At 37.1% G+C, this 25740-nt stretch overlaps 8 protein-coding genes and 1 pseudogene across 9 annotated transcripts; 6 read left to right on the forward strand and 3 right to left on the reverse strand.

Moving 5' to 3' along the window:
• LOC104733267 (phosphatidylinositol transfer protein sfh5-like) lies at positions 276–924 on the forward strand. The gene is made up of 2 exons (XM_010452858.1): positions 276–293; positions 645–924. The coding sequence occupies exons 1-2, from the start codon at positions 276–278 to the stop codon at positions 834–836; spliced, it is 210 nt and encodes a 69-aa protein (XP_010451160.1). The 3' UTR covers positions 837–924.
• LOC104733268 (UDP-glycosyltransferase 79B3-like) lies at positions 2705–3454 on the forward strand. The gene has a single exon (XM_010452859.1). It carries the CDS (start codon positions 2705–2707, stop codon positions 3452–3454), a length of 750 nt encoding a protein of 249 aa, XP_010451161.1.
• LOC104730619 lies at positions 4265–5945 on the forward strand (annotated as a pseudogene).
• Positions 6056–11377, reverse strand: LOC104733269 (probable alpha,alpha-trehalose-phosphate synthase [UDP-forming] 4). Its single transcript, XM_010452860.2, has 17 exons — positions 11260–11377; positions 11067–11164; positions 10394–10779; positions 10173–10287; positions 9965–10066; positions 9737–9887; positions 9550–9638; positions 9406–9454; positions 9166–9266; positions 8874–9061; positions 8656–8773; positions 7409–7576; positions 7210–7332; positions 7031–7118; positions 6759–6889; positions 6570–6668; positions 6056–6453 (listed from the first exon to the last, which is right to left on the reverse strand). Exons 1-17 carry the CDS (start codon positions 11375–11377, stop codon positions 6226–6228), a joined length of 2352 nt encoding a protein of 783 aa, XP_010451162.1. The 3' UTR covers positions 6056–6225.
• LOC104730622 (PRA1 family protein H-like) lies at positions 13356–14877 on the forward strand. Its single transcript, XM_010449818.2, has 4 exons — positions 13356–13886; positions 14022–14158; positions 14432–14503; positions 14593–14877. Exons 1-4 carry the CDS (start codon positions 13435–13437, stop codon positions 14655–14657), a joined length of 726 nt encoding a protein of 241 aa, XP_010448120.1. The 5' UTR covers positions 13356–13434; the 3' UTR covers positions 14658–14877.
• Positions 14870–15556, reverse strand: LOC104730620. Its single transcript, XM_010449817.1, has 2 exons — positions 15347–15556; positions 14870–15251 (listed from the first exon to the last, which is right to left on the reverse strand). Exons 1-2 carry the CDS (start codon positions 15485–15487, stop codon positions 14997–14999), a joined length of 396 nt encoding a protein of 131 aa, XP_010448119.1. The 5' UTR covers positions 15488–15556; the 3' UTR covers positions 14870–14996.
• On the forward strand, positions 16353–17906 carry LOC104730623 (early nodulin-like protein 2). The gene is made up of 2 exons (XM_010449819.2): positions 16353–16740; positions 16842–17906. The coding sequence occupies exons 1-2, from the start codon at positions 16569–16571 to the stop codon at positions 17726–17728; spliced, it is 1059 nt and encodes a 352-aa protein (XP_010448121.1). The 5' UTR covers positions 16353–16568; the 3' UTR covers positions 17729–17906.
• On the forward strand, positions 19551–22669 carry LOC104730625. The gene is made up of 5 exons (XM_010449822.2): positions 19551–19832; positions 20033–20503; positions 20585–21826; positions 21902–21972; positions 22083–22669. Exons 1-5 carry the CDS (start codon positions 19725–19727, stop codon positions 22384–22386), a joined length of 2196 nt encoding a protein of 731 aa, XP_010448124.1. The 5' UTR covers positions 19551–19724; the 3' UTR covers positions 22387–22669.
• LOC104730624 (proton pump-interactor 1-like) lies at positions 22605–25736 on the reverse strand. 2 transcript variants are annotated; one of them, XM_010449820.2, is made up of 7 exons: positions 25565–25736; positions 24819–25192; positions 24522–24713; positions 24234–24413; positions 23944–24138; positions 23226–23843; positions 22605–23129 (listed from the first exon to the last, which is right to left on the reverse strand). In XM_010449820.2, the coding sequence occupies exons 2-7, from the start codon at positions 25164–25166 to the stop codon at positions 22824–22826; spliced, it is 1839 nt and encodes a 612-aa protein (XP_010448122.1). In that variant the 5' UTR covers positions 25167–25192; positions 25565–25736; the 3' UTR covers positions 22605–22823. The 2 variants fall into 2 exon arrangements, with proteins under 2 accessions (XP_010448122.1, XP_010448123.1); XM_010449821.2 differs by having other exon boundaries at positions 22824–23129; positions 25443–25735.

A 25740-nucleotide genomic window follows, 5' to 3' on the forward strand; every position in this document is an offset into this window, starting at 1 on the left:
TATTAATAATCAATAGTAATATTTTACATGTTACATAATAAGAAGCTAAGGCAACGGAGAGTGTCTTTTTCCCGACATCATCATGAACATCTACTCCAGGCCATTCAATCCATTTGGTCTCAAACTCTTTCAAACCTTTAAGAGATCACCACAAATTAATATAAATTAAAAATTGTTTTCTTGTCTTTAATTGATTAATATGATCACTACCAAAGTTTGTAGCTTCTTACCTAGAAGAGCACTAACAAGACCACCAGAACTCATCGTGAAAGACCATGGGTTTAGAGAATAAAGTCAAGTCTCTTTAATTATAAAGAGCCTCATTGTTTGTTACTGTTTGCGTTTGCGTTTGTGTTCCATGTTATACATTCTAGTTATTATATCATGGAAGTTCAAACCAGAAATACTATGAAATATGATTCGTCATATTTTCTTGCCTGATAGCCTGATAGCCTGATACAGTATACAATGTCTAAAATAATTTCAATATATTCTTATAAAAGGATTTTAGAAGATTTCTTGAAGATTCTTAGATTAAAAACAATGAAGTTTAACAGTTAAGACAGAATTCAGTACAAATTCTTGATTGAACAAACTCATATATATTAAGTTGAAACTGATGTTGCTGATTTGTTGAATCACAGGAGAAGAAGGAAGAGTCTAGTGAAGAGACTAAGAAGGAAGATGAGACAAAAGAGGACTCCTCTGAGGCAACCAAGGCCGAGCCAACTCCAGAAGCTGTGAAGGAAGAAGAGAAAGCTCCTGCTGAGACTGAGCCACCAACACAAGAGACCACACCTGCCAAAACCGATGAGGCCCCTCTCGTGATCCTTTGATTGTCATTTCTAAATCTCAAAATCATGTGTATGCATGCGCTCAAGTGCAAGTGTTCCTCGCTTTGTAATTTGTCATCTCTATTCTATTGTCAATTCTCATGTACATTGTATTGTGTCCGCCTCTAGTACTATAATCTCGTTATGAAAAAATACATTCCTCTTTTTTTATAGCTTATGTTGTGTAAGAACAACATTAAAACCGGACTATCAGCTGGAACTACTATAACCAATTAGATATCTTGAGACTAGAGGCTCCTCTATGCACCAAAAGCCTTTCTCTTGCTAGCTAATTGTGGTTCTGGTCCGACAATTGGTCACATTCTAAAAACCTGAGACACTACTTGGACATAAAGAGACATGTGAGATTAGGCATCTCACCACACCATTACTCTAGTAGACTTTTGGGGAAATGGAAACTGGTTGGATGTCAGGGATGATGAATTTTGTGACACAAAAAAAAAAACAGTTGGCTGGCTACTTCTTCTGCAATCGATACTTGTTGAGTTCTTATAAATTATGTGTTAGTTGGCTACTTAGCAACTGGGAATAATGGCGTTGTCAACATTTTTTTTTGTTTTTTCCAAAACCTATTATCAGTAGTGACGGACCAATCGACTGCGATATGTCTAGGCAGTGCTCAACTGATATCATCAATGGGAAAAACACACACACACAAATCGACAAAAACAAAAGAGACGAGAATTTAGGTTTGATGCTTTATTTTCCTAAAGTTACTGCTTCATAAGAAAGGTTAATTTTAAATTTATTTTTTGAATTTTGTATAAAGATTATGAATGCTGAAGACCTAACAACACCCCCACCAAGTTTGATTAGTGACACATGCTACTTCGTACCATTGGATCCAACTACTATGATCTAGACCGAGGCTCAATCAATATTAATGGACCAAACGACTGCGACATGTCTAGACTACGCCGGACTCAATGATGTAAGAGAATAAGAGATTACCGAGAAACATATGGATGTCACATAAATTAGAAATATTTAATTTGTTTGATTTAACTTTCTTACTATTGATTTTGTACATTGAAAAGAAAATGTTGGATAATTTGCCATGGGGAATCCAGCAAAGAGAAAAAGTATATTTCCTCTGTCCCAATAGATTGTTTTTCAGGTTTTTTTTTTCTTTTTCATTTTATTAGATTTTTTCAAATACCTCTTACTATATTATGGTTATTTGTATTCTACAGATTTTTATTCTATTGGTTAAAAATCTTTTAAATAAATCTTAAATCATATTTTGTTACATAAAAATAAGAATACATTTATTCTCGTCCTCTCACTAGGTATGTGAGCTCATCACTATCCGACGGTCGGTTTGTTATGTCCGGGAGGCTTTAAAAACTTGTTACTGTCCCTACAAATCACCACAATTTCCCTATGTCTTGTCCTCACTCGCACAGTTCCGACAGTCACTTCTCGGAAGGTCACCCATCCTGAGACTACTCCAGCTCAAGCATGCTTAACTCTGGAGTTCTCTCAGGACTCTTGACCGAAAAGATAAGTGCACTTTGGTGACATAGGTGGTCAAATCAATTCTTTTAAACCTCTCCGCAAGTCCCTGAAACCGGGGTGTCACATGAGGACCGGTCGATCCTGGGTGCTTCTTCGGCGTCTGCTCTATCTGCTTGCTAGACTGATCAGTCTTCACCATATTAGCTGCAAATGCATGTTTTCATCCAAAAACATTCAATTTCCTTCCAGAGCAACCTAAAACTTGTAAAGACTCACCAAGGACTAAAAAGACTCTAAAAGCAAACAAATGTAAAAACTATATGTAGAACTCTATAAAACACATACATATCAACTGTAACGTATGTGTGGTGTCTGCATCAACTATAGCTAGTATGCTAGTCCTAGATGGTGAGTTAGGTGCTCCTCCCCCTGGATACCCTTCATCGAAGGTGCTACTTTGTAAACAAGATGCTTACAGCAGGAATAATCTGAAACCTACAATCGATGTCGGACCAAACCTCTCTGAACGATTCACTACAATTCTTATGAACTGTGATGTTGTTGCAATAAGGACAGCCAGAAAAATCGAAGGAAATTTTTGTGACTACATCAAAAAGCATTGTAGGAAAAAGGTCCTCTTGACAGGTCCAATGTTTCCTGAGCCAGACGAGACTATACAGCTAGATGAACGACGGGTTAAGTGGCTAAGTGGGTTTGAACCAGACTCAGTGGTGTTTTGTGCATTGGGATCACAAATCATTTTAGAGAAAGATCAGTTCCAAGAACTCTGCTTAGGAATGGAGCTAACAGGTTCACCATTTCTTGTAGCGGTTAAGCCACCTAGAGGCTCATCAACGATTCAAGAAGCACTTTCAGAAGGATTCGAGGAGAGGGTTAAAGGACGAGGAGGTTTTTGGGGGAGGATGGGTTCAACAACCATTGATATTATCTCATCCAAGGAGAGCTTGCGCGATGCTATCAATAGTGTGATGAAAAGGGATAGTGAGATCAGGAATCTGGTGAAGAAGAATCACACCAAGTGGAGAGAAACATTAGTAAGTCCTGGAATTATGACCGATTATGTTGATAATTTCCTAGAGTCATTGAAGGATCTTGTCTCTGGGACCAACCATGACAGCTGAAAGATTGGAACACTATGATGTTTCTAAGTATCAGTGGGTGATCAATAAGGTTGATATAAACCAAACTATCTTGAAGTGCTTCCGTTTCCTATGTGTGTGTGTTTATTTGTTTTGTATGATGTTTCTAATTAAGTGGCAGTGGGTGGGTGATCAATAAGGTTTGTATAATTAAAATAAACTATCTTGAAGTATTCTTTATTTCCAAGTTGGTTGTAGAATAATTGTTTCTTGGATAAGCCATTATTAAGTAATTATGTGCTTTCCTATGTAAATTATGTACACAGAGTCATCATTCACTCAGAGATGCTAAACTGCTTATTGACCAACTGCTTATTTTATTCGTAGCACCAACCATGCCTTATTTATTTTTTTATTTTTTGTAAACTAAAAGGAAGAAGAAGGGTAACTTTACGAAACGGTGATTATATTTAGTCTGTATATGATGGCGGATAGAAAATTTATAAGAGTAGTAAAAAAGATCACACTCTTTTTAGTTGGATAATGAATGCTAAGAACCGAACACCACAAGTTGGATTGGTCGTAATAAATAACCTACTGCCCAACAATGGTATGAGTCTGTGCGAGGTTCAACAATGGTGAGTGGTAACGGACCAAACAACGTGTCAGTGGTCAATTAGTATTAATGCTAATGGATCAATGCATGCAAAAAAAATTAATGAAACAAAATAAACGGTGAATTTAGGTTAGATAAGTAACTTTTGAGAGAACACCGACGGAGTGACATTGGCCAATTACACACATGTTAGATTTTTCAACTATATATAAGGATAAGCCCTTTAGTCTCCATAGCAGAACAGATATATAAAAAGAACAAAGAAAAAAATACAAAACATACAAAAAAAAATTCATAAATGGGTAGTTCGAGGTTTCATGCACTTATGTATCCATGGTTCGCAACAGGCCATATGACTCCGTTCCTTTATCTTGCCAACAAATTGGCTGAGAAAGGTCATATGGTTACTTTCTTGCTTCCTAAGAAAGCTCTGAAACAGTTAGAACATCTCAATCTGTTTCCACACAACATTGTCTTTCGCTCAGTCACCGTCCCTCATGTCGATGGTCTCCCCGTTGGCACAGAGACAGCCTCTGAGATCCCGTTGTCAACAATTAATCTCTTGATGTCCGCTATGGATCTCACACGTGATCAAGTTGAAGCTGTGGTCCGATCCGTGGAACCGGACATGATCTTCTTTGACTTTTCTCATTGGATTCCAGAAGTAGCTAGAGACTTCGGCCTTAAGACTGTAACGTACGTCGTGGTGTCTGCATCAACTATAGCTGCTGTGCTTGGCCTAGATGGTGAGTTAGGTGCTCCTCCCCCTGGATACCCTTCATCGAAGGTGCTACTTCGTAAACAAGATGCTTACTGCAGGAATAATCTGAAACCTACAATCGATGTCGAACCAAACCTCACTGAACGATTCACTACAAGTCTTATGAACTGTGATGTCATTGCGATAAGGACAGCCAGAGAACTCGAAGGAAACTTTTGCGACTATATCGAAAAGCATTGCAGGAAAAAGATTCTCTTGACAGGTCCAGTGTTCCCTGAACCAGACGAGACTATACAGCTAGAGGAACGATGGTTTAAGTGGCTAGTGGGTTTGAACCAGACTCAGTGGTGTTTTGTGCATTGGGCTCACAAGTCATTTTAGAGAAAGATCAGTTCCAAGAACTCTGTTTAGGAATGGAGCTAACAGGTTCACCGTTTCTAGTAGCAGAGGCTCATCAACGGTTCAAGAAGCACTTCCAGAAGGATTCGAGGAGAGGGTTAAAGGAAGAGGAGTTGTTTGGGGAGGATGGGTTCAACAACCTTTGATATTGTCTCATCCATCGGTCGGGTGCTTTGTGAGCCATTGTGGGTTTGGATCAATGTGGGAGTCCTTGCTGAGTGATTGTCAGATAGTCTTGGTGCCACACTTGGGTGATCAGATCCTCAACACTAGATTGTTGAGTGACGAACTCAAGGTTTCGGTTGAAGTGGTAAGAGAGGAAACAGGATGGTTCTCCAAAGAGAGCTTGTGCGATGCTGTCAATAGTGTGACGAAAAGGGACAGTGAGATCGGGAATCTGGTGAAGAAGAATCACACCAAGTGGAGAGAGACACTAGCTAGTCCTGGACTAATGACCGATTATGTCGATAATTTCATAGAGTCATTGAACGATCTTGTCTCTGGGACCAACCATGACTGAAAGATAGGAACACTATGATGTTTCTAAGTATCAGGGGGTGATCAATAAGGTTGATATAAACCAAACTATCTTGAAGTGCTTCTGCTTCCTAGTGTGTGTGCGTGTGTGTGTGTGTGTGTGTGTGTGTGTGTGTGTGTGTGTGTTTTGTATGATGTTTGCATAAACCAAACTCTCTTGAAGTACCTTTGTTTTCAAGTTGGCTTTAGAATAATGTGTTTCTCGGATGCATACATCCAAGAAAGATTGCTATGTTTTCAAGAAGTACCTTTGTTTTCAAGTTTTGGATGTATGGTGGCAAGATTGCTTTGTGAGTTAGCTTTCCAACACAATGAAAATTCTTAAGGAAATAGTTTCTTATCCATTAAAATAACAGAGGAAGAGAGAGATACAAAACAAGAAAGAGAAAAAGCGACAGAGATAGAGAAAAAAAAAACTTGAAATAAAAAAGGAGTGAGAGAATGACACAAATGAGTTTGTAAAGCGCCAAATTTGCAAATCAAATATTTAATGGTGCCGTTTAGCCAAGCATCTCTCGATACAGAGATAATGAAGATGAATCAAGCATTGTTGTGTGGGCATAGCTTGTGGATCAATTGCACAACGTCATCAGATGAGTCAAGGAAATAGCGAGCCTTTGTGTACGTTTGTCCAATAGCTACGGAGAAGTAGTCTTCTCCCTTGAGGTCAACAATGGTCGATGAGACCTTCTTGGGGGAGTCACCACCAGGAATCGACTTAATTTTCTTGGTCAACTCGGGCTCGAAGAAGGTGTAAACGTCTTCGTCCTGTAACATAAATCAAAACCTTGTATCAGTTACATTCCATGGACGGTTTTAATTTATGATAGTAATTATTAATAATCAATAGTAATATTTTACATGTTACATAATAAGAAGCTTACTTTTCCAAGGAAACAACCAATGCACAAGACATAATCAATTGGCGTAGTCATTGACTTATTGTGCACTATGTCTCCGAGAATACGTTCCATCGCACTTCCCTAAAGTAACAGAGAAAAAAAAAGAACACTTATGAGAAAAATGAGAATCTTTTGGGTATTGATGATATAGAAACAGAGTAATCTATTTACCTTTGTTACACCAACTGCATGAACTTCAACAGACTGCTCTCCTCGAACAACATCCACTGAGGCATTAGAGATTGGTCCTGCCCACAAGTGTTGTAACATATCTCTTGCTTGAGCTTTCCCAAATTCAGCATCTACAAACAAAAACAAAGATCAAGGATACAAAGATAAAAAGTGATAGGAAAAAAAAAACGGCAAGTGGATGATTTATAATTGACAATTATATTCTCTGGAAATGTATATTTTTTGCGAGCCATAGAAATTTATATAATCACCTGCATGTTCGTAGTTCCATACAAGGGAAGCCTCGCTTGTTTCAAAATATGATCCTGGAGTTCTTTCAGTGAAGTACTTGAAAACATGCTGTAAACAAAAAACAACCACAAAAGATTGAAGATTGCAAAGTTATCATTATCATAATAATGAGTTCTGAAATATATAGAGATTTACTAACCTTGACACCATCAATCCATTCCAAATTCATGTGTTCTGTTATTTTTGTCACCCACTCTCCACTTGTATGCCTTAGAAACATTCCATTTTCCGCAGCCAGCCACATGTTATATTCTCCGAAGTTCTAAGTATTTAGTTACAATGTCAGATCACAACCAAAAAACTAAGTAAGTTTAAAAGGAAGAGAGGGAAATATATACCTTATCCAATATGTTTTTCTCACTTCTACTCAGAACAACTACTGTTGTTTTTGGATCACTGCATAATGCTTTGAGTCTTTCTTTGAGCTGAGGGTGCAGCTCAAGATTCATTCCGTCGCCGCTTCTCTCTTGATTTTTCATCGGCTGAGTGAGTGCTCCATAGAATCCCTGGACGTACGATTTTTGACAGTTACACAGATAATTAAGTGACAACAAGAAAAGCTATAAGACAATCTTGATATTTATATGTAACACTTACAAAAACTAGCAGTCTATTGTTAGACTTGGAATATTGTTGAATCACATCATGTTCTGGAAGTTCATGTGGGACATTTGCAGCTTGTAGCTCCGCGTTAGTTGTAATTTCGATAAGTTTACTGCAAAAAAGTACTTGTAAGAGTCATCTACTAAAAAAAATATATATAAATAAACCACAAAATAGAGATTAAGAGAATTAATGTTTTGATTTCCCCATACTTCATAAAATCATCTGCCCACTGCTGAGTAGAATGAGTTTTCACATACTCAAAGTTGATTTTATGTTTTCTCTCCTTTTCTTCAGGTGACATATTTAGAGCTTCTCCAATGGCAGTAGAGACTTCTTTAATGTCCCAAGGGTTCACAAGAAGAGCTCCAGCACCAAGTGACTGTCCAGCACCTGCAAACTGTGAACCTCATACAAATGTAAATTACTTTTGAATATTATTAACATATATATTTGATTCATGAATATTAACATCAATATATAACTATATGTGTATTCAATTACCTCACTTAGAATGAGAACCCCTTTTTCTGCTTTTTGGCAGGCAACAAATTCAGAACTCACAAGGTTCATCCCATCTCTCAAAGATGTTACAAGTAATACATCTGAAGAAATAAGAATGAATATAATAAACTTGTTTGTTAGCCAATCTACCTTTACAATTTATGAGACCAAATCTAGTATGTATACATATGATTTAAAGTATGGAACCAAATCATCACAAGTAGCTAGTATGATAATTACCTGTGATGGCATAAAGTGCGCATAACTGATTAAATTCAATAGAACNGCTTTGAGTCTTTCTTTGAGCTGAGGGTGCAGCTCAAGATTCATTCCGTCGCCGCTTCTCTCTTGATTTTTCATCGGCTGAGTGAGTGCTCCATAGAATCCCTGGACGTACGATTTTTGACAGTTACACAGATAATTAAGTGACAACAAGAAAAGCTATAAGACAATCTTGATATTTATATGTAACACTTACAAAAACTAGCAGTCTATTGTTAGACTTGGAATATTGTTGAATCACATCATGTTCTGGAAGTTCATGTGGGACATTTGCAGCTTGTAGCTCCGCGTTAGTTGTAATTTCGATAAGTTTACTGCAAAAAAGTACTTGTAAGAGTCATCTACTAAAAAAAATATATATAAATAAACCACAAAATAGAGATTAAGAGAATTAATGTTTTGATTTCCCCATACTTCATAAAATCATCTGCCCACTGCTGAGTAGAATGAGTTTTCACATACTCAAAGTTGATTTTATGTTTTCTCTCCTTTTCTTCAGGTGACATATTTAGAGCTTCTCCAATGGCAGTAGAGACTTCTTTAATGTCCCAAGGGTTCACAAGAAGAGCTCCAGCACCAAGTGACTGTCCAGCACCTGCAAACTGTGAACCTCATACAAATGTAAATTACTTTTGAATATTATTAACATATATATTTGATTCATGAATATTAACATCAATATATAACTACATGTGTATTCAATTACCTCACTTAGAATGAGAACCCCTTTTTCTGCTTTTTGGCAGGCAACAAATTCAGAACTCACAAGGTTCATCCCATCTCTCAAAGATGTTACAAGTAATACATCTGAAGAAATAAGAATGAATATAATAAACTTGTTTGTTAGCCAATCTACCTTTACAATTTATGAGACCAAATCTAGTATGTATACATATGATTTAAAGTATGGAACCAAATCATCACAAGTAGCTAGTATGATAATTACCTGTGATGGCATAAAGTGCGCATAACTGATTAAATTCAATAGAACAATCCTGATAGAAATACGAAACATATATCCGAATATATTAGTCAGAAGAAAAGTGTAACTCGTGACAACAACATATATAAAAGAAAATAAATAACAAGCCAGATGAATTATTTGCACAGCTGAGATAGAACCAAAACGACCATTGATTCGTCCAACAAGACCATGGCATTGGTCTTTGATCTTTTGATCTGAAAATATAGGAGTATAGGAAACAAACACAATCCTAAGAAGATGATGCATATAGTAGCTTATTTAAAGAAGAAGTAGAAGGGATAGAAAAACTTACATTCACCAATACCATTTCTTGTTGGCACTGCAATCTGAAGTAACATGACTTTACCACGCCAATCTTCATTTTCCTCTAAAAATTTCTCAAATGCCTGATATTTTTGTGGAATCCCTTTGATCGTATCGAGACGATCTACACCTAATATCAACTGTCAACAAAATCAACTATGTTAGATCTTTTCTCCCAAAACATCAAAAATCATAGAAAGTATATAGATTTATCTACCTTTCTGCCACCAAAATCATTTTTAAACTTCTCCATGTATTGTATGACCTCAGAGAGTGCACTTGTGTTTATAAACCTCTCAGGTTCTATCCCAATTGGAAACTAAAATCCAAACATGACAAAATGATTCATTAATTTCATAATGAGATGATTAAGATTAAATCATAGCATATAATCAATCTTAAGAGATTTCAAGATGGGTCATTACAACAGCTACTTGAGTGACTTTGCCCTGATCCACAACTCCTTCAGATGTTGCTTCGATCCCAAGAATACACATGCATGCATCCTCAAAATGTCTTGCAAAGTCATAGGTATGGAAACTATAAAACAAAAATTTTAAAAAGTATAGATTATAAGTACTTAAACCCTTGTTTATTAATCCAAAATGATTACTACACTATTAAAAGTAAACGATATATTACTCACCCGACTAAATCAGCAGCAAGAACAGAGCAAAGCAAGTCGGATCGCGAGGGCAACGTCTTGTACATCTCGGAGGAAGGGAATGGTGTATGGAGAAACCACCCAACTTTCATCTTACTGTTGTATTCCTTTAGATACTGAGGAAGAAGCATAACATGATAATCATGGCACCAAACGATATCTCCATCTTCATAGTGCTCTTTTACAACATCAAAAAAGATTTGATTCGCTTTCTTGTATGCATCATACTGTGACTCGTATGTTATGGTTGCATCGTTGCGATATTCTGGTGGCGTTCCCATGTAGTGAAATATCGGCCACAGAATATTGTTGCAGTAGCCATTGTAGTATTGATCACACACTTCTTCCAAAAACACTAGGACACATCCCTGCAAACCAAACCAACACTTAAAATTAAATCATCATATTTTATATTAAAATGAGCAGATCTTTCTATTATTATTTTCTATTCAAATGAAAAAAACACAAACGGATTCAAAGGTCATGAAAGATCGATTTCTCCATGACTCTCTTTAAATACTGCATATTTAATTTTGCGTAACGGTTGCATGATCCGTAATTAATTAAGTCTATGTGTTTCGGACTCCAGTTCATACTAGTTACAAAACAAAACATGACTATATACGTTACGAGATTTCGAAAACTGTATACGTACCTTTTCAGCTAAGGCAACGGAGAGTGTCTGTTTCCCAACCGCATCATGAACATCTACTCCAGGCCATCCAATCCATTTGGTCTCAAACTCTTTCAAACCTTTAAGAGATCACCACAAATTAATATAAATTAAAAACTATTTTCTTGTCTTTAATTGATTAATATGATCACTACCAAAGTTTGTTTCTTCTTACCTAGAAGAGCACTAACAAGACCACCAGGACTCATCGTGAAAGACCATGACTCTTCTCCAACCCTCTTTGCAGTAACCGGAAGAGACATCGACACTACAAGCAATCGTGGTCTCCCCATTTTAGTTCTAGAAAAGAAGTAAAAACTATGAGAAGAATAGTCTTGTCTTTCTTCTAATTTATAGTTAAGAAGCTTTTTATTTTTATAAACACCAATTAAGAAGCTTAATGTCTTTTGGCAGGGGGAGGGATAATAATTAAAAAATTAGAATATGTTTCCTTTTTTTTAGATTACATTCACTTTTGAGTTTTGATGATGATTTGTTTCCCAATTAATTAATATTACCTTTTGAATTGCTTTCTTTTGTGAACATTTTTCACTAAAAATAAGAAAATTTATTATCCTATACTATTAGTAGAATAATTTAGTAAATCAATTGGGACTCACATTTTTAGACATGTATTTTAATATATTATTCTATAAACATATTTTTAAAATACTAGTTAGTTGATACATGTGTCCAATAACCTGAGTTTTTATACATTGTATAGTCATTTAACTTTATCATGTAACTTTACAATATTGCTATATATTTATTTGATATTAATATATTGATTTACATATCTTATTATATAAACCTTAGTTTTTAAAATTAGTAATTCATATAATCGCGACATGTGTCAAATATATCGATAATATTTTGACATGTGTGAAAAGAAAAATTATTTAATAATTATAGAAATATCAAAAAATCCTAAAAATAAAAGGATTTCAATTAATATTTTTGAAAGGCTATAAAACCAAAAGTAATCTATTATATCACTAATTCTAATAGGAAATATATATATTAAATTACTAATTTCAATAGGAAGATATGTGCAATTAATAAGGAAAATATTTGCAATTTAATTGCAATTATTATTTATTAATCATATAGTAAAAAAAATATACAGAAAAGTGATTAAAGTATGAAAAGGTTTAATGTGTTAAAATTAGTAATTAACATAATGTAAGAAAAATAAGATAATCAAAATAAGAAATTAATGTAATTTTCTTAAGTTTTTCCATCGGTGAATGATTTGATAGCATATTCAATATTATGTTATTATATAAACATTGGTTTTCAAAGTTAGTAACTCATGTGATCGTGACACGTGTCAATTTAACAATTAAAGATTTTGTCATGTGTTATAAAAAAACTTTGTTTTAACATATTTGTAAATTATAAGAAATTAAAAATTTTAACAATTTAATAAATATAAAAAGATAGTTCATATATGTATATAAAAAATAATACTAATACTAATTCTAATTTTAAATGACTAATTCTAAAAAAAAATTAAGAAAATTATACAATTAATTATTATAATACCATAATTAAATAAATTATACTGTCAATTATTAATCCTAAAAGAAAAAGGATTGTAAATAATCACCTTTACATAAACAAATAACTTTCTCATAATAAGGTCTTTGAATTTTTTATTAATTTATGATAATGTTAGACAAGTAGTAAAACTATTACTTAGAGATTACAAAATATGAAACAAATATATTTAAGATACTGTTACCTTTCAAATATGAGATAAAATTAGTTTCAGTTATTTTTTTGATAATTATGTTTTATTAATTTTTAGTTTTTATAAAATATTAAGTAAGGTATAAGTTTGATACAATGCACATTTTTTATATGAAAATTATAAATATTACTCATTGGGATTGAGTAAACTTTAAATCTGGTTTATAATATTTTGAATACAATTTAAAATTTCATATATTTTTCTTATATCTGGTTAATAAGTGGGTCTAATCTAGTTAATTATATAAACAAGTAGATATCAACTTTTATATTTACCTTTTAAATTATGGGATTTCATAAATAATTTTCTGTTTTTTAGGTTTCAAACTTTCAATACCATGATTAAGTAAAATGATAATTTTATAGTTTTTTTTTTTAACATCTATCATTATTAATTTGAAAAGAGTATTACAAGTATATTCACTTAACCAAAGAGTAAAAATAACAAGATTTTATTCTAGTGTACAAATTTAGCAATTATGAAGATGTTTTGGATTAATAGTTGCAATTTTCTAAAAATTGGATTTTTGGGAAGACCGAGGAGAAGAGAGACTACGGTGGGGATAATCGTGGACGACGACAACAACAAGGAAGGATAATGGCTTTCTCTCCTAATCCTCTCTCTCTAAGCGTACCCGATCCTGCTTTCGAATCTTGGCTCCGAGACTCCGGCTACCTCGAGCTCCTCGATCACCGCACATCCGCCGCGGCCGCCGCTGCTTCCTCCTCTGCACCCGTATCATCCTCAGCTGCCGCAACTTCCTCTGCCTCCGACGATGTCGTTTCCTCCATTACCGGTGGTTTCTTCGCTTCTCTCTTGTCTCGGCTCGTCACTGTTTCTTCTCTTCTGACTATCAACCCTTTCTCCAAGCTCTCCGCCGATGACTTTTCCGGAGATACGCCACCGTGGACCACCGGTTTCTTTGGCAATTGCGACTCTTATTCGTTCCCGTCGTCTTCTCAGCAAGCGAGGATGAGAGTTCATGAGAATATCAAACGATTCGCTAGGAATTACGCTACCCTCTTCATCGTCTTCTTCGCTTGTGCATTGTATGGTTCTATTTACTCTTTTAATTGGATAAAGGCTAAACCTTTTAGAGTTTTAGACATTGTTGGATTAGGTTAAAGTATGAATCTTTAAATTGGTTCTTGGAATTAAAGTGTTGATTTTGTTGGTGCTTGTAGGTATCAGATGCCACTTGCATTGGTGGGATTGTTAGCAAGCTTAGCTCTTTGGGAGCTGTTCAAATACTGCAGTGATAGATGGCAATTTGATCGTCACCCTTCCATGAGGAAGTTCTCAATCGGTATTGGACAGTGCGGTGAGTTTTTTTGGCTAATTGAAGATAGGCCCCATGGTGGCAGCATTTGTGGTTCTGCAACTTGTTTATAGTCACAGAATGCTGAAAACGTTTTGATATGAATTTGTTTGTTTTGTTAAATCACTTGAGCTGATATTACTCTGATAAGTTTATGCTGGTCATTCTAGTAGTCTAGAGAAACTATTCTAGAATGTTTTGAACTGAAACTGTAAACGGATTTGATTATATTGTAGAATGAACCTTGACTCGTTTCTTTGCTTCTCCTTCTTGCAGGGACTGCAGTTCTTCTGACGTTTTTGAATGTCCAAATGGCTCTTTTCTCTGCTCTTGCCGTCCGTTATTCAGGTAACTAACTTAGCAATGGTCAAGTGTAATTTGGCTTTGTATGGCCGGTGATGACCTCCTCTGATGCTTTCTCTTGTGCCTCTTTGTAGTTATGATATTGCATGCTGGGTTCAGGAAGCTCACGCCATCCAAGAAACCATCTCGAGGAAGATAAAGCGCATCCTCGAGAGCTTTGAATTTTGTTTGTGCGATTCATCTGCAGTTTTGGAAATCAAGAGATGTAGTGTTTGGTAACTTTGAAAGTCAGACAGAGGCAGATAACAATAGTAGCTAGATGGTAGATTAAGAAAGTGTGAATGTTAAACATCATCTAAAAGCAAAACAAAGATCGCAAACTGTAAGAAAGAAATAAAGGGAACGTTTATGAATGCTAAGTACTTAATCTTCTATAACATATGGTTTTATACAAAAGTAAACACATATCATACGGTTTAGACCAACATCCATTACATCATTAGGAATTGATAATCTTATAACAAAGTCTATTACATTGTCATCCTGATGACTGATTTTGACCTTTGACAGTTCCATCTTCACCCACAGCTACACTCTCCTGACCATCACCTCCTTCTTTATTATCTACATTCTTTCGCTTGCCTGCATCTCCACTCTTCTTGATGGCTGCATCTGTGGCTCGTTTCAATCCATCTTTGGCTGTATCCGTGGCATGACTCAACGTCACATTCGGCGCCTTACCATCTGTAGTTGTCCCCATCGCCTCTTCTTCAGGTTTCTCTCCGTTGTTCCCCTGCAAAAAAATTTCGAAGAATCAAGTGATATAATAATACCTCAACGATTTTTTTATGCATCAATCTATATCTTCAGCGAATTCAAAGAACGTACTTGGGATACGAAGTAACGAGAGTTAGTAATGGTAATGACTTTATCAGCTACTGATCGAGAACTGTTGCTGTAATCCTTGTGTAATGAAGAAGCTCTGTATATGTTTATGGCTCCTCTCTTTGTTAAAAACATCGCTGCCATTTTTTACTATTTCGTATCAACAAGACATCAACATATGGAGCCTCTCGCTCTAATGTTATAGAACACACCGAGTGAAAGTACTTTGAAGATCGAGTTTGTGTCGGAAGAAGAACACGTGGCTTATAGTTTTGCTTCTCACGTGTCTCCAACCCAAAGCGACAGGAGCAAAGGCTGATTCTTGTACTAAATTGTGATTTGTGCTAATTTATGCACAGAAGAGAAAAAATATAAAAATTAAAAATAAGACAGTAGTCTTCTAATCACTAAACTCCAAGAAAGGAAATACAGGGCCCATACCTAAGCCCAGTCCATAAATTTCAAAATGTAGCAAAGTGTTGTATTTTTGGGGTTTGTATGATTGGATCTACTAGACTGCCACCTAGTATGATTGTACTAAATTGTGTTGTATTTTTGGGGTTTGTATGTATACTATAAATCTAAATGTAGCAGAGTTCGCAAGTTTCTTACGTGGAAAAATACGTAGGAGACCCAATATGTACTAATGTAGATGTGATTAAAACAGGAAAGATGAATTAATGTGATACATGGATTTATAGTATACATACAAAACAATGAAATACAGGGAAAAGAGAAAAATAATCAAGTGAATTTGTAAATGAAAAACCAGATGCAAATTTAAAACTTTTTGGTATTCTCATATGATATAATGGAAAATGGCATATGATTCGTTGAATCCGATTCTTACCACACAAATCATCAATAGCTCTCTAACGCGTTTTATCCGGGGGACAAAAACTTCACATACAACTTCAAATCCCCAAAAAGAATACATTAAACACGTCGGCAGATACGAAGAAACAATCTCTTCTTTTCATGAGGGGAAACGAGTAGATACAAGATTCAATTTCTAAACACGTATTAACCCCCATAAAAACTGGCCTCTCTCTATCATAAAAGACTAGAAAAGCTTCACTTCCCCTTTAGCCTCTCTCTTCTCATTTGATCTCCACCATTAAAACACCCCTTCATCTCTATAAAATCCATACATACACAAACTCATTTGTCTCTTATCTTCTTAGAAGAAAAAAAAACTCTCTTGTAGCTTCTTGAAACCATCATCATGAAAAGCCTTTCTTTCTTCTTCACCATCCTCCTCTCTCTCTCTGCCTTCTTCACAATCTCCGACGCACGCAAGTTTAGTGTTGGAGGCAGCGGCGCGTGGGTTACAAACCCACCTGAAAACTACGAATCTTGGTCAGGCAAAAACCGTTTCCTTGTTCACGACACTCTCTGTATATATCTCTCTCTCTCTTTCTCTCATTTCTCTTACACGTTTGTTTCATTTCATTAACTTGAGTGTACTTTTGTCTGAAACTCGTTCTGTTTCTTGCAGATTTTAGCTACGCTAAGGGAGCTGACTCAGTGCTAGAGGTGAACAAGGCTGATTACGACGGATGTAACACAAAGAACCCGATCAAGAGAGTGGACGATGGAGACTCTGAGATCTCGCTTGATCGTTATGGTCCCTTTTACTTCATCAGTGGCAATGAAGACAACTGTAAGAAGGGACAAAAGCTTGCTGTCGTTGTCATATCTCCTAGGACTCCATCTACGGCTCAGCCTCCTCACGCTGCCGCACCGGGAAGTTCACCTCCGGGATCTACTACTCCCCCTGGAGGAGCTCACTCGCCTAAATCTTCCTCCCCTGTTTCCCCGACGACTTCTCCTCCTGGATCAATGGCACCTAAATCAGGTTCCCCTGTTTCTCCGACGACTTCACCGCCTGCACCACCTAAATCCTCTTCCCCTGTTTCCCCATCCTCTGCTCCGATGACTTCACCGCCAGCACCAATGGCACCTAAATCTTCTTCCACTGTTCCTCCGTCTTCTGCCCCGATGACTTCACCACCGGCACCAATGGCACCTAAATCTTCTACCACTGTTCCTCCGTCTTCTGCTCCGATGACTTCACCGCCGGGACCAATGGCACCAGAAGCTTCATCCCCTGTTTCAAACTCACCCGCCGTTTCTCCATCTTTGGCTCCGGGAGACTCTACTTCTCTTTCGCCGTCAGGTTCGGCGATGGGTCCGTCGGGAGATGGTTCGGCGATGGGTCCCTCGGGAGAGGGTCCGTCGGCATCCGGTGATATCAGTACGCCGGCGGGAGCTCCAGGAGGACCAGGACAGAAAAAATCGTCGGCGAATGGTATGGCCGTTATGTCGATTACTACTACAGTTTTAAGTTTGGTTTTAACCATCTTTATAATTATGTCAGCTTAAGAACATACTTGGGGAGACTTGTTTTATGTCGGATTCGATTATTTGTTCTTGTTTCATTTTTAGTTTCTACTTTGTTTTTTTTGCTTCTCCCTGTGTGATTCCGTATTATTGAGTATAGTTGGATACTTGGATTGTTGTTTAGTTATTAATAATAATAGACACTGCGTTCTAAAACACTGATGATAACTCTAATTAGAAGTTATATCTATTATGTGATACATATATTAATTGCATTTACTTGGTGAGTGTAGAGGATTAGACTTGAAACTCAAACCTTATGTTTATGTTAATGTCTAGAACTGATTATTTTCAAAAGTAACTATTATTCAAACACAAAGCATAAAATCTCTAAAAGATTATTAAAATCTCTAACCATAGTAAAAAGTTAGTGGGTCTAACGAAATAGTAAAGATTAAGGTGGTTTAAGTTCGTCTAAAAATTTAGAGTTGCATAGATGGATATCATCAAGTCGGATCGTACCGAGCAGCGTATATAGATCATATAAGATATAGAGATAGTTCAATGCTTTTACAATCGTATAATAGAGGCTAATGGAAGAAAGTTCCTTTTTTCATTAAATTCATTTACCTACCAAAAGCTCCACGTAAGGGAAAGACATATGGTGGTGGTGTTTCTCTTTTATTTGTGATGCCTTTTCTTTATGTCAATATCAACCATGCAAGAAAGTTCTTTACTTTCGACTTTATGATCTTGACTATATCTTACAAGTCTTGCTGTATTTTTCTCGTCGACTCGACGCTGTATTTTGTTTTCACTTTTACCATATTGAATGTTTTGCTCATTTTCTCCCCTGTCGGTAGTAGAAAACTATGGACCTACACTAGTTTTGCATTCATTGTATCTACAAACCGAAGCGATTCAGAGCGTTCTGTACGTTTTAAATAGCATTGACTATATACTTTTCAATCAGTTTATCACTCTAAGAAAAAAAAAGACATTCGTCTATGTGGCGATTCTCCCATTTTGAACGTTACAATACTTTGGTTCTGTTCTTGGAACAAAAAAAAAAGAGAGACAGGAAATTAGATATATTTCATGAGTCATGACACGAAAAGAAGACAAAGCGAGGAACAGGAACCAAAGTGTTGTTTTATTGTGAGTGAGACCAAAGATATTAAAGGCGATAGCTAAGTTGCAAGGCTACTAGAGGGTACACGTGACTACTAGCCATTGTATCATCGTGACTATAGGCCCCACACAGACGGAGACACGTGGAGTATGCTACGAATCGTCCAAGTGTTTACAATTGGGCACAGTGACAATTGATGCACAATGTCCTCTCTCCGACCCACCAAGCACCAGTTCCTATCAAACATGTTCAACTGTGTGTGAAAATAACAAAAAACAAATATCATGGAGCAAAAGTCATATTACTTTTTTGTCCAGATTCTCCCCGTAGGAGAACAAAACTATAAAACTAGCCCAAAGGATACATAAGGATCTGCTTACAAGACTCACAACCTAATGAAATTCTTTAGTCAATGTGCTATTCTATCTATGGTCTATGGAAGATGGTAATTGGTAAGGATTTTACAAATCTAGGACACAAGTGTTATAAATTGATGCAATGCAAGGAAACCAAAACTTCTATTGTCTTAACAAGAGCTTTTTGACAGGTCTGATCTAACCAAAAAAAAAATGATAATTGCATTTCAACATTATGTGTCCATGGATATAACAAAACTTAAAAAGACTGTCCACAAACAAAAGGAGTAACCAAGCAAGTCAAATCCTTAAAACTTGCAGGGTAGTGAGAAAAAAAGTTCATAATGTGTTTGCCCATTAGTCTTTCTGTTAACCAAAACAAACATATCCCACTCTCTCCTTTTTTTTCCAAATAAACTGCGTGTCGTTTAAATCGCACAAAAACGACGCGTGCTTTGTAGTTTTCCCGCCATACAACACAAAGCCCCCTCCCTGAAATCGAGAAACTCACGGTTTCTACTTTTTAAGCAGCCTCTCTTCTCTTCCGGCGATGACGGCCAAGCGGAACCGTAAGAATAAGAATACCCGACCTTCGAATTTACCCGAGGAGCCGTTCAACTTATTCCGATCCATTGCTTCAGCAATTACGTCCTCTCAGGTACGATGTTTCTGCAATTTTGCCCAATTTCGAATACAATCAAATTAACCAGTCTCGGATTTTACTGGGCAATGCATAGTTTCTGAGTAGTTCCCTAAAAATTTGTCGAGAAATAGTTTCGTTCTCAAAAGTAATGATTTTTATAACGGCGTGAATCAATTTAGGGTTTTTTTTTGTGGTTTTCCTATTTTGGTCTCCAGGTTTCTCATAAGCCAATTTTGGAACGTCTATTGTACTTTCTGGGTCATTCGTCGTTAACCCAACCAACGAATTCGGAGAATTGTGACATCGCCTCACATTGTTGGAATATCAAGCTCAGTGGTGAGCAAGTGGAATGGATCAGTTTCGAGGATGTTTGTTACCTCTCAGATGTTTTGTTCAGAGAGCTTGATAGGAGTTTTGAATTCCTGTTCTCCACTTTATTCAAACGAAAGGCTGAGACTTGTTGTCCCACAGAAGAAAGTATTCGGTTAGCTACTCTCTTCTTAAGATGTTGTTTGAAGATCATGGCTTTGCTTTTGCCCAAACCAGAGCTGGTTCTTGAGAAAGCCAAAACAGTTCACTTAATTCTCAGTGGATTGGTTCGTGTAAGCAATGAGGATTGTTCTTTTGTATACACGCATGACGGATTGTTAGATCCCCGCCATACATTTCTTTGCACATGGATTGAGGTAAGTCTTGAAACTTTTCTTGGTTGATGTCAAATCCTTAAGAAAAATGTTATGTTCACTGGCTTTATATGTTCTGAATAGGTTTTTATGGATGAGATTTTGGTGAATAAGTCAATCAGGGGTCTGTTGTTCCTCGTGGATTCTGCATCCTCCTCGTGTAGATTGTTCCCTAAGCATCATAGGGACAGTGTGGTGGAAATGGAAATGGTTGCTGCTCATTTTATCATCTCGACATCTGATGCAAAATTGAATGAAATGTGTGTTGAGAGATTATACTGGAAACAACTCAATGCAGTTAGAGCTTCTCAGTTAAGCTTGAGTGCTGCTGCGTCCTTGCTACTAAACCCGTTGATGTTTTCTGCACCAAGTTTCATCCATGCCCATGTTGTTTTACTAGTTTCTGACGCCATCGGTATTTGTGTTAAGGGATTAGACCTTCACCATATTGCTCGCTATATTGATGCATTTGAAAAGTCTGTGGGTTTGTATACAAACATCATGTGTAAGAGTGAGGATGCCTCACCCGGGAAGTTTGGTGTTCGGATGAATAAATCTCCAGTGGCTTTTGAACGTCATCTTTTGCCCTCAACACTGGAGAAAGTAAACGATGTTACACTGAAACTAACTGATTCATTGGGTGCATATCAAATTAGTAATGCCAAGAGAGAAAGCAATGAGCTGGTCGCGTGTTCTGTTGCATACGCAAAGGAAAGCTTATGCATATTTGATAGCTCCTGCTCAGAAAAGATGTTGTCTCAGACCTTATCAATTATTGGTTGTGTGATACTTAGAGCTAGTTCTGATGATGTCATGGACTCTGCGTTGCAAAAATACTACGCATCTAGTATGGAAAATTTATGTCTGCTTGCATCCATACTGAAGTTGATGAGTTGTTCGGTTTTGCAAGCGATTCGAGTTCTCAGGTATTGGAACTCGCATCAACCTGAAGCCGTAGGTAATGTTCAAGCTTGCAAGGAATACAAGGCCCTGATGGATATTGTTCAACGTTTTGAACAGTTCAAGGTTCAATTGCCCGGTCAAAGTTTCCTACGCGATATAATGGAATCTCTTCCAAACAGTCATGTGAAATCTAAGTGGATGCTAACGCATTATTCAGGCTTACTATCTGTAAGCTTCGCCCTCAAGCTTGACTTTCTAGTGAAGGGTTCCGTTTTTGGAATGGTGATATCTATGTATTTATTTATCCTAGAAGGGGGTGACTTGGAAGCACTTGGGAATTCAGTTTGTCACTCAGAAAATCCATCATGTTCGATGCCATCCAGTGGTTCTGAAATCTTGGCAGCTTCTGGTAAAGCTGAGGAGGTAACAACTGATAACTCTTTGCACATATTTTAAATTCTGCGCTTTTCTAAATGGATCAATGATTATATGGTACAGACTTCGGTAGATAGGAAACAAAGCGGGGCTGTTGCTTTGAAGTTTCACAAAATCCGAACTTTGTATTTGGGGTATGTATAGACCAGCAAATTCCTATTGATTTTCTCTTTCATAGTGGATGATATATGCCTTCATGAGATCTCTAACCGAACTACTACATGTAAACTCCATGGTTGTGCAGGAAGATGTCTGAAGCTAAAGATCCAGAGAGTGGTCCAGATTCAGGAGTTAGTGTTGAAGAGGAAAGCTGCAATGCGGAGAGCTTTTTGTGGTGTATGGCCGGAAAAGGTAAGGTGAAAAAATCCGATGTTGAGGAGTTGGCAGATTTCATAGTATGTGAGCCCGGTAAGGACTACTCCGACTGGCTAAAAGGGAGAGAACGATTTCGGAAGCAACGGTGGAACAAGATTGTTCCCCAAAGGTGGAACAAGAAGCAAAAAGCTTGGAGAGAGAACAAACGAAAAGTGTCTATAACCAGAAAGTAAATCTTCTGTACTAAAAGAGCTACTCATGTAGAAATGTCATCACATTAGTCATGATAATTTTGTAGAAATGGTCTATGCTTTCAACTATTCCCTTCTTAGTAACAAGTAACAACCACAGATTTAATCGTGGGAATTCTATCAGTAACGCCCTTGCAAAGAGTAAAGAGAGGAAAAGAAATATCAAAACTAGAGCATAACATAATGACAGCTATAAAATGTAACAAAAACTGTCATCTTCTTTCAAAGTTAAAGCCTCAACAACAGAAGAGAAAACAACAAAGAAGTGAAGATGTAGAAGTACTTAAAAGAGAGTCTCTACTCGTATGTAAATGATGCATAGTCTTATGAGTTTTTAAGGAGTCAAGAAAGCAAAAATCTCAGTTTTTTAAGTATTCCAAACTACAACAACGCAGCTTCGCTTAACCACACCATTCCATCTAGAGAACGTAGTAGTAACCCAAGACGAGAAGCATCAGTACCGCAAGAGCAGCTGGAGCAGCATAAACCCAGTAGTTAGTCGACTTCTTACGCTTAAGGATCGCTCTCGGGAGCGTTTCTGGTCCTCCTCTACTGCGGATCCTGTTCCTTATCGGTTTCTCTTTTAAGACTTTTTCCTTCTGCGGTTTCTCCTCCTGCACCAGAGCTTCAGTTTCCTCCTTCTCTGCCTCAGAAGCTTCGGGAACTTCCTCAGCCTCGGTTTCTGTGTTGCCTCCAGTCTTCTTCTTGGCTTTCTTCTCTTGCTCCTGCAACACACAAAAAAAGATGGAGATAACTATTAGAACGGGAGAGAGAGAAGCATGCAAAGAGTCTTGAGGTACAACAATGGAAAAGGTTATTACCTTCTTTTCTTTCTTCTCAGCTTCCTTTTGAGCTCTTATAGCAGCTTTAGCAGCAGCTTTCTCCGCCAGCTTCTTCTTCCTTTCCATGGCTTGCTTGGCTTTAGCAATCTCCTCTTGCTTTCTCATTTCCTTCGCCGTAGCTGCATCAACCGCTTTTTCTTCCTTCTGCGGCTTTCCAAGACCATATACTTCTTCTTCATCATCATCATTCACAACGTTCTTTACTTTTACCGCATCTTTAGCTTTCTCAGTCTTCTCAGGTACACTAGCATCTGGTTTAGGTGCAGAGACTGGTTCCTCCTTTGGCTGTGGCTTTGCCTTAGCTTTAGGGACAACCTCGGCCTCAGAAGGCGTTGCCTTTGATGGTGGTACCTCTGGAGCAATCAGAGGCTTCTCTTCGGGATTCCTCATCCGTCCATCTCTGCTCAGCTGCCTAAAATCAAGTGATGCCAAGCTTCTCTTCTCATAATCTTCTCTGAAATTCTTCTTACTGCACCAAAGGGAAATAAATTTCTCAACCTCAGCATTGGACAGCGCCTCAAGCTCGGTTATGTTCTTTTGTGCAGCCAAGTCTCTAGCTTTGTTCAACACAGTACGGTTTTGGTAATAGCCAGAGTTCTGTATCAGAGAGAAAAGAATACAAAATTGAAGATTATTATTAAATGGCACAAATCATTTTTCATCACAAGAAAATGCCCAAAAGTATGTGCTTTTGTACCGTCTCATCGCGTTGCTTCCTGAGCTCATGAATGTTTGAATACGCTTTGTCTCTCTTCTCGCTCACATTCTTCAGCTCATTCTCCAACACCTGAATCTCATCTTTTGTTGCTTTCAACTTCTCACCCAGCTCATTAATCCTCGCTGAAATTGCTTGCCTCTCCTTTTTCACTCCGTCCAAACCAGCACCCATTAACTGCAAAAATGCATCACAAAAGCACATATGAAACCAGTTTTTACATACTTTTACTGCAAGAATCTAAGAGTACACGACCACAACTCCTCTCTTACCTTAACTTGACCTTGGATATCATCCTTCTGACCCATAGATTCTTTGATTTTGGCTCTCATAGCCGCATTAGCAATGACCTTATCTCTTGTCCCTTCAAGCAGCCTGATCTCTTTAAGAAGCTGCTTCTCCTCGGTTAAAGGAATGCTTTCATGTTGAATCCGATACTGGTAGCTGTAAATCTTCATTTTCCCACAAAGCCAAGCAAAATAAGAATCAACCAAAGGCCAACTTTAAAGCTATCTAAAAAGGTCAAGAGAATCGAGTGAACAAAAGTAGATTATTATTACCATAGTATTCAGCTCTTCCTCGGACGAACAGATAGCAGGACCACGAGCACTCCCACCATCATTGTTCTTTAGCTTTCCAAGTGCTTGCTGCAAAGGTTCCATTTCCTTTCTTTTCTCATCAAACATAGAGTTGAATCCCTTACGCTCTGACTTCAACGGGTCTAGCAGATCAAATAACTTTGATCTCTCGGTCTACGCATAACCCAAAAATCACATTATTAGCACCAAAAAAAAAATAAACAAAACAAAAGATATGATATTCCAATATTATTAACCAGACACAAAAAACACACTTACCCTCTTAGCTCTTAAGTCGTTCAAAACTACACCACGAGCTTTGTTCCATTTCTCAAGATCTTTATCAGCAGCATCAAGCTTAGCTTTCATTTTGGGGTCCTTGAAAGAATGGTATTTGATAAAGTAGAAAGAGTGGATCTGCCTAGCAGCAGGCCACTCTTCAGCTGCATCTTTAGGTACATCAGCGTTCAACACTTTGTTATTATTAGTCTCTTCGGCTTTCTTTGGTGGCTCACCGTGTGAACCAAACTTGATGGAGACTTTATTATCTCCTTTGACTTGGTCAGGCTTCCCCTCGAAAGGAGCAGGAGCAACCTCAAATCCACCATTAACAACCTCAACGCCCATTGTATCCAACGACAAAACAGAGGATCCTAATGCCCAAAAATGAAAACATGAAACGGATCAAAAAAAAAAAAAAAAACAAAGAAAGGATCTATTGAAGCAAAGATCTACAAATGAGAAAGTATTCAATTATTCAATATTAAGACAGATCATCAAGTTATAGCTATCGAAATGCATATCCAGACAAGAACAAGATCAGGATCGATCCAATGAAAACAGAACAATCAGATTCATAATCAATATACAGATATATATAATAAAACATGCGAAAGATCAAACCTTTATAAACGTCAGAGTCAAATCGAATCAATTACTTGAAAGTGAAGAGAGATATAAAATGATTCAGACGAAGCAAATCAAAAAAGTCAATAGAGACAAGGGAGGGGAGGAGAGAAGGATACCGTGAAAAAGAGATCTGAGGATAACCAAAAAAAAAACCAAAGGAAGAAGAAGAAGACCCCTTGAAAGAGAGAAAAGGGTCGCTCGCTAAATTAGTGTTAAGGAAAGAAGTTGAGGTCAGATCTCAATCTAAATATATCACTTCCATTTCTTGGAATTTGCTTCGCTCTCTCTCTCT

Source organism: Camelina sativa, chromosome 12, assembly GCF_000633955.1.
Source record: "Camelina sativa cultivar DH55 chromosome 12, Cs, whole genome shotgun sequence".
In the NCBI taxonomy this organism is placed as follows: domain Eukaryota; kingdom Viridiplantae; phylum Streptophyta; class Magnoliopsida; order Brassicales; family Brassicaceae; genus Camelina; species Camelina sativa.